Source organism: Buteo buteo, chromosome 17 (assembly GCF_964188355.1).
Source record: "Buteo buteo chromosome 17, bButBut1.hap1.1, whole genome shotgun sequence".
NCBI lineage: Eukaryota > Metazoa > Chordata > Aves > Accipitriformes > Accipitridae > Buteo > Buteo buteo.
Window position 1 is genome coordinate 6529109 of NC_134187.1, and position 11978 is coordinate 6541086.

General features: G+C 44.8%; 1 protein-coding gene across 1 annotated transcript; it reads left to right on the forward strand.

Annotated features, from left to right (window-relative positions):
- Window positions 1–1367: 1367 nt before the first annotated feature.
- Window positions 1368–9449, forward strand: ANKRD66 (ankyrin repeat domain 66). Its single transcript, XM_075049825.1, has 3 exons — window positions 1368–1533; window positions 2885–3113; window positions 9290–9449. The coding sequence occupies exons 1-3, from the start codon at window positions 1368–1370 to the stop codon at window positions 9447–9449; spliced, it is 555 nt and encodes a 184-aa protein (XP_074905926.1).
- The last annotated feature ends 2529 nt before the right edge of the window (window positions 9450–11978 follow it).

Genomic DNA, 11978 nt, shown 5'->3' on the forward strand with positions numbered 1-11978 from the left:
CAAATTCTTCAAGGTTAGTGAGAGACAACGAGGAGGAGGAGGCTGTGCACGAATGGTTAAAGTAACAGAGATGTGCCAAAGCCAGTGATACTTTTGTGGCCCACTGAGGAGCTCCAAAATTTATTGTATTTTTTAATATATTCAGATATTGCCAGATACACAGGAGTCAAACTCAGCAGCAGGCATGTATGGGTCTTTCTCGTGGATCTGGTCTACGCAGTCCAACCACCTAAGTCAGGGGACCTACTGAAGCAGTCTGTGATTCCCTCTGACCTTTGATTCTCGTCTTTTTCTTACAGGAAAGCAGGGTAGAGATGGTGGTGTGTCCTTCCAGCCTGGATCTGGGATGTGGTTGAGACATTTATGGGAGTTGAGAGCAGGGAAATGGCCCCATCCCCCTCTGGCTCCCAGGACGTAGCCCCTAGGATTGCAAACCTTCCCTCACATCAGCCTCTGCAAGCTCCAGTGTTGGTCCTCTCCAACATGCTGAACATGGAACTCACACTCTTTTCAATCTGTGAAAATTACTCCATGAAGTAAATGCAATGCAAAAGCTGGACCAAATTCTAAAATGCTTCTAGTTTATGAGGGGGACTAAACTAATTAGCTCAAGACCAGCTGTCGATACAGGAATATAAATGTTTTCTCCCCATTGATTTGGCCAGACTGGGGAAAATATTGCAGTGTTTCCATCCTCAAGATGATGTGGTAGCGTAGTGATCCTTGCAAGCTGCTTAAATACCCTGCCAGCAAAGCAGCTAGGGAATATCCCCTAGCAGAGGTATAATTATTGAAATCCACAGCCTTGCGGGGGCCAAAGATCTGCTTGCATTAGTTGATGGGGGTCTGTTGTATGAGTGAAAAGTGCAAAGCACGGCTATGGAGATTAGATTTTTAAGCAACGTGCCATAGCTCAATTATTTGCACCAAAGAACATCAGAAGATACTTGCGCAGACATTTCTTTCGTCGCAATAAAACACTACCAGTAATGGATCTGCAGCATTGGCAAGGGAGGAGCCAGTTTCCATGGTGAGTACCAACAGAGCCATGGCAAATGTTTGGCCTGAGCTGGCTGTTTGTTAGCAACATCCTTGAGAAAAGCAACAGGGTTTTGTCTATGAGTCCTTTATACAAAGGGCTGCGCTTTGCTCCGGATTTCCATGACTGCAAACCAAACATCACCATCAGTCTGTGATCATGGTTTTGAAGATAAATGATAAAATTTTTTTTTCCTCTCATTCCTTTTTCCTTATTTTTGGATAAATGCTGGTTTCTCACAGTGCACGTCTCATTTTTAATGCAGATGCTGCTTGAGGTGTTAAAATTGCTCTTGAGAGGAGCTGATAAATCAGTGAACACCCACTAAATGACCATCGCTCTTTTACCAGGCACCATGACAGAGCTCCATGAAGCTGTGGCTTTGGGGGACTATGACCTGGTGGATGAGATTTTGAGGACAGGGCGCTGCGACCCAAATCACAAGGATGTCGACTGGCATGACAGGACCCCGCTGCACTGGGCTGCTGCAAAAGGTAAGGGCATCCCCTGCTCTGTTACCACTGCAAACCAGCATCATAAAAGGTGATGCTGATTGTAATTACATCTTGTTATGATGGCACTTAATGCTGGCAATAGTCACAGCTTGTATCTGATAATTTTGTGATGGTGAGAAAAATACCGATTTAAATAGGAACTTTGCCTCCAAAATAATTTATGGGATTACCATCAAAGTGATTTTTTTAGCTTTTTTTTAGTCACGTGAAAAATTACAATTTACCTGATATGTATGTATAGCATGTCTACTTGTCCCCAACATTATTTTTCTAAGAGGTGACTTCATACAGGGCACAGGAGTTACTTCTCATGCACACCTGCATGAATGAGCAGAAAGTCAAACCCACTGTGTTTATACCAGGTATTTATCAAACCAAACAGAACAAAATAATTACAGTCTGGTTTACATTGCCCTCCCTTTACCCTACCTGGTCAAATGAACAACACAGGACCAGAGTTGTTTGCAGCTCCCACTTTGTCCTTCACCATCAGAAGTGTCTGTTAAAGTCAAATATCCTTTTGCAGCCCAGAAGAGAGGTGAATGCAACAATATATAATGTATAATTGTACACAGTGTAGAATGGGAAACTGGACCTGTACTCCTCTGTGCTAGGGTGTTTGTTACATGTTGAGATCTCACATCACGGCATCTGTCTTTGCTCAGAAATCAAATGTGTGGTTGCTTTAGTTTTGCCCTGATGGATTATTACTCATTTGGGCAGCAGCAAAGGGAACCGAGCTATTTAGGAAAATGATGATGAGAGACTGACGTGGCCTAGGTGCCATTGGGAGTGATCTAACTCAGTCAAGGCAGTGTGAAGTAGGATAGAAATAGCTTTTTTTGCTTCTTTAAGCAATTCCACAAGTTAGAAAAATATGAAGGTGAATGAAAACAAGTAATTTCTCTATCTCCTATAAAACAAATCTTTGTTTTAGTAAAGCTGTTCACAGGTTTTCCATTTTTTTTTAATGTTTAAGTTTTATTTTGCATTGAACTAAAACCCCAAATGAAACAACGAAATAGTCAATAGCCAATTGGTCAATGAGTAATTGAGATGTGCCTTTCAGAAATTAGTAGAAAGCTTTCTGATTTTATTGTTGTTTTTGTTGTAAAATGCTTCTGGAAGCAGTCTAGTTTGGAAAAAAAAATCAGCATTTTCTAATGAGCATCTTTTATTTGATAAATCAAATGGGCAGGTCATGGGCAAAATCCATCGTTACATGACTGAGGGAATTATGGTCAACTGTGTGTGACTGTCTTCTGCATCCTGAAGGTACAAAGTCTAACGCAGGTGCATCTTCTCTCCCTGTTTTGCTGCTCAACGCAAGGGCAATCGGAGCTGGTCAAGCTCCTCGTGGATCACGGCGCCCGGCACTGCCTGCGGAGCGACGTGGGCTGGACTGCGGCTCACTTCGCTGCCGAGTCGGGGAGACTGGGGGTGCTTCGCACCCTTCATTCCCTGCACGCTCCCATGGACGCGGCCGACCTCTTCGGCGACACTCCCAAGAGGCTTGCGGAAATCTACGGTCACCGAGACTGCTCCAGGTTCTTAGAAATGTGAGTAGCCATGGCCGGTCCCACTGTGGCAGCTGACGGGGCTCCAGCGGTGAAAATTAAATTGACTGCTATATAAAGGACCAGAAAGAGTACGAGTGTGTTACTTACCTTTCCACCTAAAGCCTGTCAAAGTCAACCAGCACAAGTAGTGCTTGATAAGCAAATACGGGTCTTTGTCACAAGGAAGCCATTGGGAAGACATTCATTTCTTCCACTCCCTTCTACAGTTTGCCTTGGTATGTTTTCAAAATTGTTCCCACCTCATGACATCATTGTTTTTATAAGGATGTTACAGAGCCATTATTAAGCAAAGGAAATGAAAGCAAGAACAAGTATTAACCCCTTAGGGTGGTGAATGCTGAATACACAGGTTGAATTGTTTAAGAACAGCCCTTTAGGAGGTAATGTTAGTACATGTATATCATTTGGCTTTTCTTGTAGTAGAGAACAGAGCCATCCTTTTTTTTTTACATAATTATTTAAAGTTTTACCATTTGATCTGTTAATAGGATGGCCACATACTACTTCCAAACTCTGTATTGTCTTAACTCTTACGGTTATCACCGAGGCACCATATGCAACTAGTAATATGCTTTTAAAGGGTTTCCGTTTACCATTCCTGTTTTTTCAGCCACTGATTTGGCTTATAGATATTTTCATCCTCGTGAAACTGTTTCCCTGACGCAGGCTGCCGTCCTCCAGAGGTCCGAGCTGTGTCCCATACCTGTGTCTCTCTAAAGTGGTGGGACAGACCACCGGAGGCTGACCAGCTTGTTCAGTGCCAGTTGTGTTCCCACATGTTACCTGGTATTTAAATACACTGCTTGTGAAACCTGCACGTGCCGGACCCTGAGATACTGAGAGCACCCAAAGACTTTTCCTCCCCTGGGTTTTTCTCTGATTTTACGGTCCTGCCATAGTCCTTAACTGGCATCATTTTTTACCACTGCCACATCCTCAAGACTGCTTTGGCACCATATAAATCATGTATTTTTTTATAGACACATACCCAACTCAAAGTCTCCAACTTGCCTTCATTGAGGAGTTCAGCACAAGAGCTGCTGAGTTCAAAATCAAGCATGGTAGCTGTGCAAAAGTCTGAGATGGCCAGTGCCTACCAAATACCACCTTTCATTAATCCATGTAAACTTTTCTGTAGGTACTGATGCCCTTTTGCTGTACCATGCCTACCTTCAATCTTACACAGCATCAGTGTCCTTCCGTAGGAAGAGACACTCAAAGTGTATAAAATCCCCCTGTACAGAGCCCCCAAAACTTTCTAAGGGAGCCACATGTTCCTGTTTCTAAGCTCTGGCTACTATGGAAGCTGCTGGGCCCTTTGCGTTTTACCTGCCCACCCCACATCCAGGACATCTTGTAGCTAAAGCCTCGCTGTTTATGGAGCTGACACGCTGCAAACCCTCACTATTCACCACCTTCCTTCCACACAGAAGAATCAGCTTTTATTACCCTTAGACCTTCAGTTTAAAGAAATTTAAACAACTAGCAGCTGATAGCTAAGCTTTGGTGTTTAGGTTTTTTACTACCTAGACCCTAGCTGGGATAAGCTCAGGTTTGCCAGATCTTTGAGAATGGGGCACTTTGTTCTAGAGGAGAGTTTTCTCTTCATACTGTTCTCAGTTCTTGGCTTGCTTAGTTTCTATATCAGAATAGGTAAATATTGTCTGTCCCAGAGAGTAAAAGGTCTGCAGGCTTGTTCCCCTCGAGTAATCATTTATAGCAATTGCTTACCCATTCAACGCTGTCATTTTTCCACTAATCTTACCATTAAATCCTGCTTATCGAGTCCTGCCAAGTCTAGCGTTTGCCGTGGCGGTGGGGGGACAGCAAGGGTGGGGGAATCGCCTGGATGATGCCGACGGCGTCGGAGGCGCCTGCGCTGGTGGAGGCGGCTGGGAGGATGATGGACAGCATGATTGACAGGATGATTGACATCCTGGTCCGAGCCACCTAGGCAACAGCCTAGGGCGACTCATGTAGCTGACGGAGGGTTTTCTGAGGTGAATGACTAATTTAAGGTGGAAAACTTGTCTTTCAGAGCCACGTGCTGGCCTGACTCGCCCCACGGCTGCGTGGCTCAGCTAGGAGCGTGGTTGGGAGAACTTAGTAATTGGGAAGATGCTTTGAATGCCCATGCCTAGGACATTTTATAAGACACGCAAAGCCTCTATTATCACCTCACAGTCATAAGGCAGGCTGTGGGCAGCCAAGAGTTTATCACTGGGGCTCAGGAACCCTTTTTTTAAGCCCAACCGCTATAATTTACAACCACAGGGGATGCCTTCGCCCTCATGCAACAGTTTCACCTCCTCACATCAGCAAACCTGGAGTTAACTAGGAGGAATTACTGGCATTTGTTGTATAATCACGATTACCTTCTGCTCCTTCAGGTGTGCAGAAGGTCCCAGAAGTGGTGTCCATGGTCAGGCAGTGCCCCACGGCTCCGGCGGGAGCTGGGCAGTACCGATGGGTGCTGCAGACAGAAAACGAGGTGTGTGTCTGCACGGCAAAGCTGTGTGGCACAGAGTGGGTCTGCCCTCTGCTCACCGTGTCTGTGGTATTGGTATGTAAGTATGAGGGGTCTTTTGTTACAGAGCACCACCGTCAGTTTTGGATATTTGCCTGTCATGCAAAAAGAGAGAAAAGCCGATTTTTAAAATAACAGTGGGTGCCAAATGCAGGGCTGACATGGATATCTAAACAGGGCTATGAGCATCCAAATCCTTCCTACATCCCAGTTCAGCCCTCTTTAGCACTACCATGGTCCTTGCACACTGTGGTCTGACCCCAGGTCCTGCTGGCTGCACGAACATACCCCTGCCTACCTGGGCTGAGCCACTGCTCTGTGCTGGGGATCGTTTGCATCAACATGGAAATATTACCTGTACGACACATAAATATTTTTAGCATGTAAATATTAGGAATATTCTGCTACAGAGTATCCATGCCACTCACCGAGGTTTGCATGGACATGCAAAGAATAGGAAACAGCCTTCAAAACACAGCTGCTTCTGAGTAACAAACACATAATTTGCATTGGATTTTTTTTTTTTGCACGAGAAGGGCTTTATCCTGGATGCTGTGTGAGCTGCTGAGGATGGTGCCGAGCCAGCACAGAGACCCTCAGCCCATGCCTGCCACCAGCCTCTCTGCAAAGTGCCGAGCGTTGAAACTGCACCAAAGGCTTCTGCTATCTAAGCCCAGGGCATATATATACACGTGTATGTGTGTATGTATTTATATATATTAAAAAGTGTACAGAAAGAGGTTTCTTGCCTTTGGGAGCAGATACTTAATAGAATAGAATAGACTATTTCAGTTGGAAGGGATGTACAATGATCATCTAGTCCAACTGCCTGAACACTTCAGGGCTGATCAAAGATTAAATCATTTTATTAAGGGCACTTTCCAAATGCCTCTTAAACACTGATAGGCATGGGGCATCAACCATCTCTCTCAAACATATATATATATATATATATTTATAGTAAGCCCATGCTATGCAGCACATCTCTGTGGAGCCGCTGGTTTTGCTCCGTGCTCTCAGCTGGGACAGCATTACACTGATGTGACAGAGCTGCTGTACTACAGAAAAAAAGGATTTTTCCTGATATTTGGTGGTATTTTTGACAGAGCTGCATCAATACTGAGTACCTACAAACTCAGACCTCTGCAGTAGGAGGAAAGGGTTTGTTTTCTCTCGGACAAGATTTACACTTGAAGTGCCTGTGTCAGGATCGTGGCAGTGGTGGGGGCCGGGGGGTCTCTGTGAGGAGAGGTTGGGGCTACACCATGGTGGATACACCACAGGACACAGCTCAGCTCATCGGCTACGCTGGTGGGGCGTCTGGGAAACATATTTAAGAAAGGGAAAAAAAGTGCCTGGCAGTGAGGAATGAGGAAAAAAGTATGAGAAACAGTCCTGCCACACCGGGGTAAGTGAAGATTTCCCCCACAGCCCGTGGGGAAGACCATGGTGATGCAGGTTGTCCCTCTACAGCCCGTGGAACACCGTGGTGGAGGAGACGGCTACCCTGCAGCCTGCGAGGACCCCGTGCTGGAGTAGGTGGATGTGCCCTGAAGGACTGAAGCCCATGGAGAGCCCACGCTGGAGCAGTCTGATCCTGAAGGACTGCAGCCCATGGGAAGGACCCACTCTGGAGCAGGGGAAAAGCGTGAGGAGGAAGGAGTAGTGGAGACAAAGTGTTATGGAATGACCACAACCCCCATTCCCCACCTCCCTGAGCTGCTTGGTGGAGGAGGTAGAGGAGTTGGGAGTGAAGGAGTGAAGTTGAGCCTGGGAAGAAGTGGGGTGGGGGCAAATGCTTTAGTTTTGTCTTTGTTTCTCACCATCCTACTCTATTTTCAATTGGCAATAAATTAAATTGATTTTCCCCAGGTCTGTTTTGCCTGTGACAGTACTTGGTAAGTGATCTCCCTATGATCTCCTCCTGTGATTTACCTTGACCCACAAGCTTTTCCGTCTTTCTCCCCTAGTTGTGTTGAGGAGGGGCACTGAGTGGCTGGGTGGGCGTCTGACAGCCAGCCAAGGTTCACCCACCGCAGTGGATCCTGTTTTTTCAGTACTTTCCCCTGCTTACTGCTGGTATGAGAAAGAAAAGAAAGTCTTCCTTCTTTGACTTTTGCTATTTTTTGAAAGAGAACCAGTTTATCTTTCAGTGACTAGACTTGGTGATTAGACTAGATGATCTTCAAAGGTCCCTTCCAACCCAAACCATTCCATGATTCTGTGTCGTATGACTTGGGAGTGAAGGACTTATCCTTTTAAAAATCCTCAGTGCCTACAAAATGCAGAAAGTAGCTATCTATTTTCTAGTTTGAAGTCACTTTTTTTCCAAAATAAAAGACTGTGTCTGTGCCAGGCATGTGTAAAGATTGTAAAGAGAGAGTTAACAACACTTAATAGGAAAAATATTTAAGAGCCATGATTAACAAAACCATAACTGAGATGATAAAATAATATAAATTCTACTGCTCAAAGGAATATATTCATTTTGGTCTTGATGAAAGTGTTTTTTAATTTGCTTTGGTTGTTTGCAATGGGAAGTGGAATGAAAACCGTTGATATTTCAAGGCTATCAGAGAAGTTACAGTGAATTATGTTTATTTTCAGGTTACCAGCTTGTACAGTGTCCTTCAGTGAAGATCTGGGTCTGTGTTTGTTTAATAGAAAAAATATGAATATCACAAAAAAAAAATGAGGACTTTGGTAAATCACAGATGCCAAGAGCAAATTCACTGCTGACTTGGAAATCCCAGGGTCTGGATGGATGATGGTTCAGTGCCTGACATCCAACAGGTTTCACACACTTGAAATCATAGAGACAACTTGAAAAACACAGCTAAAAACCCCAGCAACCAAAGGAGACTTGTGAATGATTTGCATATGGAGCTATTGGGCTGGAGAGAATGGTATCTCCTATGTAATGTTTTCCCATGCAAAATTTGAACCTCTGCAGCACAGCCTTATTTCTATGACATTGCTTGATTCAAGTTGTTATTTAAAAAAACAGAAATGGGGATGAATTGTCAAGTTTAGTTCTGGATTTGAATGCAAAGTTTAGGAAAATTTCAGGGCTGAATTGGATTAAGATTAGATAATCTCTGAGGTTAAAAGGTCATCTATAAAGAATAACTATGTGCAAATCCTCCAGCATTCCAGTTGTCTTCAGATCTGATATTTTGGCATTTAGAATTTCTAGTATACTTATGAATAAGCAGTGCAAAAAATAAAAGAAAATGGAAATGTTGTGGTTGCAGTGAGCTAATATACCATGTACAATTGCATTAAATGTGCTTAAGTCTATTTAATACCACACAAATTCACAGCGTCAGTCTTTGAGAGCTTTTTATGGTTAAAATGATGATTGCAGTGGTACAAGTCCGATCTCGCTGTAGATCCTTATTGAAGGTTTCCCACTTCAGCCCAACTCTCAGTGAGTACCTGGTGGCTTGGAGTGATGCATGCTGTTAGATTTGGGATTAACCTCAGTGTTTTCTCACGTATTGCTGGTGACAGTGTTTTGGCCATACAAATACACGATCCCCTGATCCTGTAGATGGACTGCTCATGACCGGTGATGTGACGGTGCTGTTCTCCATACCTGAAGATGCACTCTTGCTTTCTTCCCCAGAGCAGAGGTGGAGAGCAGAAACTATCGCAGGACAGCTGCAATGAAAGGAATCCCCTTAGACCAGAGAGATGAAGACTGGGAACTGAAGAAAGAAGAGCTTGAGAGAAACCCACCGTGTTCTTGGGAGAGCTACGCATCCTCCACTCCAAAGAAAAATTGAAAAAAAAGGGGGAAGCAGGAGTGTGCCCTGCCTATTTCGTGCCGCCAACAACTCACAATGCAGAGCAAAGACACTGGCTGACCTCAGATGCATCTGCAGGGTGAAATACGGATGAACAGGAGAAGCAGATGGCCACGAGAACGCATCTTTGTGATGTACTGTAAATACTGTCACTAATAGGATAGATGTGCTTCTATCTGTCTGTGTGTCTATGTGTATCAGATCTCAAAAATCAGAAAACTGCTGAAGATGTTTAAATATACTAATACTCTAAGTCACTGAAATGTATAGATTTACAGAAATGACAGCAATTACCCATATTGTCTGAGAGGGAATTGGTTTTGCTTCTAATTGATTCACAAAAGCATCTGGGACTCTGGTTCTGCTCACTCTGGTGATGTCTGTGGCTTTTGCTTGGTTGGTTCTGGTCCTGAGTCAACCAGGAGGCTCTGTAGGGGTTTGTAACCTCTGGTGTTGCCTTTTTTTTCTTTGGGAGTGGGGTGTAGTTGCTTCTTCTGGCTGAAGGGGAGACATTGATGTTGACCTTTTACAGGACACATGGGTCTAACAGCCTGTATCTACCATTGCTGGCCCAGCAGAAGGGAAAACATGCTTCCTTGCTACTGCTTTCAGACATCCGTGGCTGCCAAGACAGTCAGAGTACTACCTTATTTTTAGCAGTGCCCCCAGACATTTTTATGTCTATGGTCATAGGAATGCTGTGGAACCACTCCTCAGCTATCCCTCTGCTCATCAGCCCTTTCCATGACAAAAGCATTTTTAACCGTTTCACTTCTCAATCATAAAAAATGTGAATTTGACCCAAAGCAGTTTTCCGTGCCATGCCATTACCAGGCAGCCATTTGTATTGACTTCTGACATCTTTTACGTGTCTGCTTCCCCTCCCCTTATGTGTCTGCCTCCCTTCCCCTCTGCTTCCCCTCCGCTACCCAAACCACAGCCACAACACTCGGGCATCGCAATCACAACCAACAACTCTCTGATCCATCTCCCTCTTCCAGATTTCCAGGGACTATTTCCGCTGTCTACACAGCGGTATCTAATGCCACTTGAGATGTTCTCAAGTACCCAGGCTGACCCTGCAGGTCTCCAGAAGATCCTGTGCTGTAGCTCCCAACCCCGTGCTGTTGTTTCAGATACCCTAGGACTTCTCAGATGACTCAAGATGCCTACATTTGGGTAAACGAGTCGAGCTCCAGCTTTGCCTTGTGTCATTTGCACTTTCCAAGCCATGTGAAATGTCAACTCCATCCACAGTTAGCCTGGCTCTTGAAGTAGTGACAGTGCCAGTGGAGACGTACATGGGACAGAGCGCCTATTGCCATGCTGATAAACTAAACAGGCCTGTTTCTAGCCCTGTGGCCAGCTGCTGGAGTGTCCTCTAGTTGAGGAACAGTTTCTTCCAGGCTGGGCACACCATCCCATCTCCCCAGAGAGCAACTTTAGCATATGGGCTGTGCACTGTGGCCGTCGTGTTTTGTAACTTGTCTCCTCCGATGCCCGCTGGATGCGGCTGGTGCATGGGAGGGGTGAGGTTGTGTTGGGCACCGTGTTCACAGGGATTTCGTGGAGATGGAAGAAGGTGTCTTCAGCATGGCTTGCTGGGGCTGCATTCTTTTGTGTGGGACTATTTGGAAGATCTTGGTTTTGCCTGCTGAGTCTTGTGGTATATGACTTTTGGGGGATGTAGGGAGTAAGAAGGATTTTCCGTGGTCTTTTTGTGAAAGCGATTGGGACTGTCATGCTAAAGGATCAACTGCATTGAGCAAAAGTAGGGAAAGAAGGGAGGTGTGGTGGTGCCGGTCCTTTAAAGGCCTTTCAGCTGTGGATATATGTCCAGATGAGATGTTTAAGATCTGCCTTCCTTTGGGAAATGTGGGTGGCGAGGAGTGTCTCCTTTTGTGGAAGTGGAGTTTGGCATCTGATCTGAATTGCAGCTAAAGGCAAAGGGCTCTGAGTGTCTAATTTTGATTAGATGACTCAAACCCTTTCTTTTTAGGGGAACAACATCTATGTAATTTTTTTTGCTTTACTACTTCAGGAAAAGCCAGAAAGAATGAAAGCTAATGATTTGAAAACACTTTCTTATACTTTCTCATTAACCTCTTCCTCTTCCATTTTTGCGGGGATGGAGAGGAAAAGGGAAGGGAGTGCTCTTTTGCCTACGGAAAAGGCAACCCTTAAAATAAAAAGCTTACAAACTAAGTTTTTTCACCTTCACTTCAACTTTTCAAATTAGCATCCCAGGGCCACTCCTGTTCTCTGAGCAGAAACCCTTCCTCTGGGTTGATTTCTAATAGAGAGTACATAGAAACTAGTGAGTCCTTCACACCGTTGTCCTACAAGATGACTGCCTCTCCTTTATAGGGGAAAAAGAGTCACACAGAGTAGGGGAAATCATGTTTTTGCATGAAGTGGGGCAGAGGGAGGACACGTAAGGCTGCCATGGGAAGTGGGCTCTCCACCCCACCTGTCCAACCCGAGGCCATTTCTGCATTGCGGTTTGGG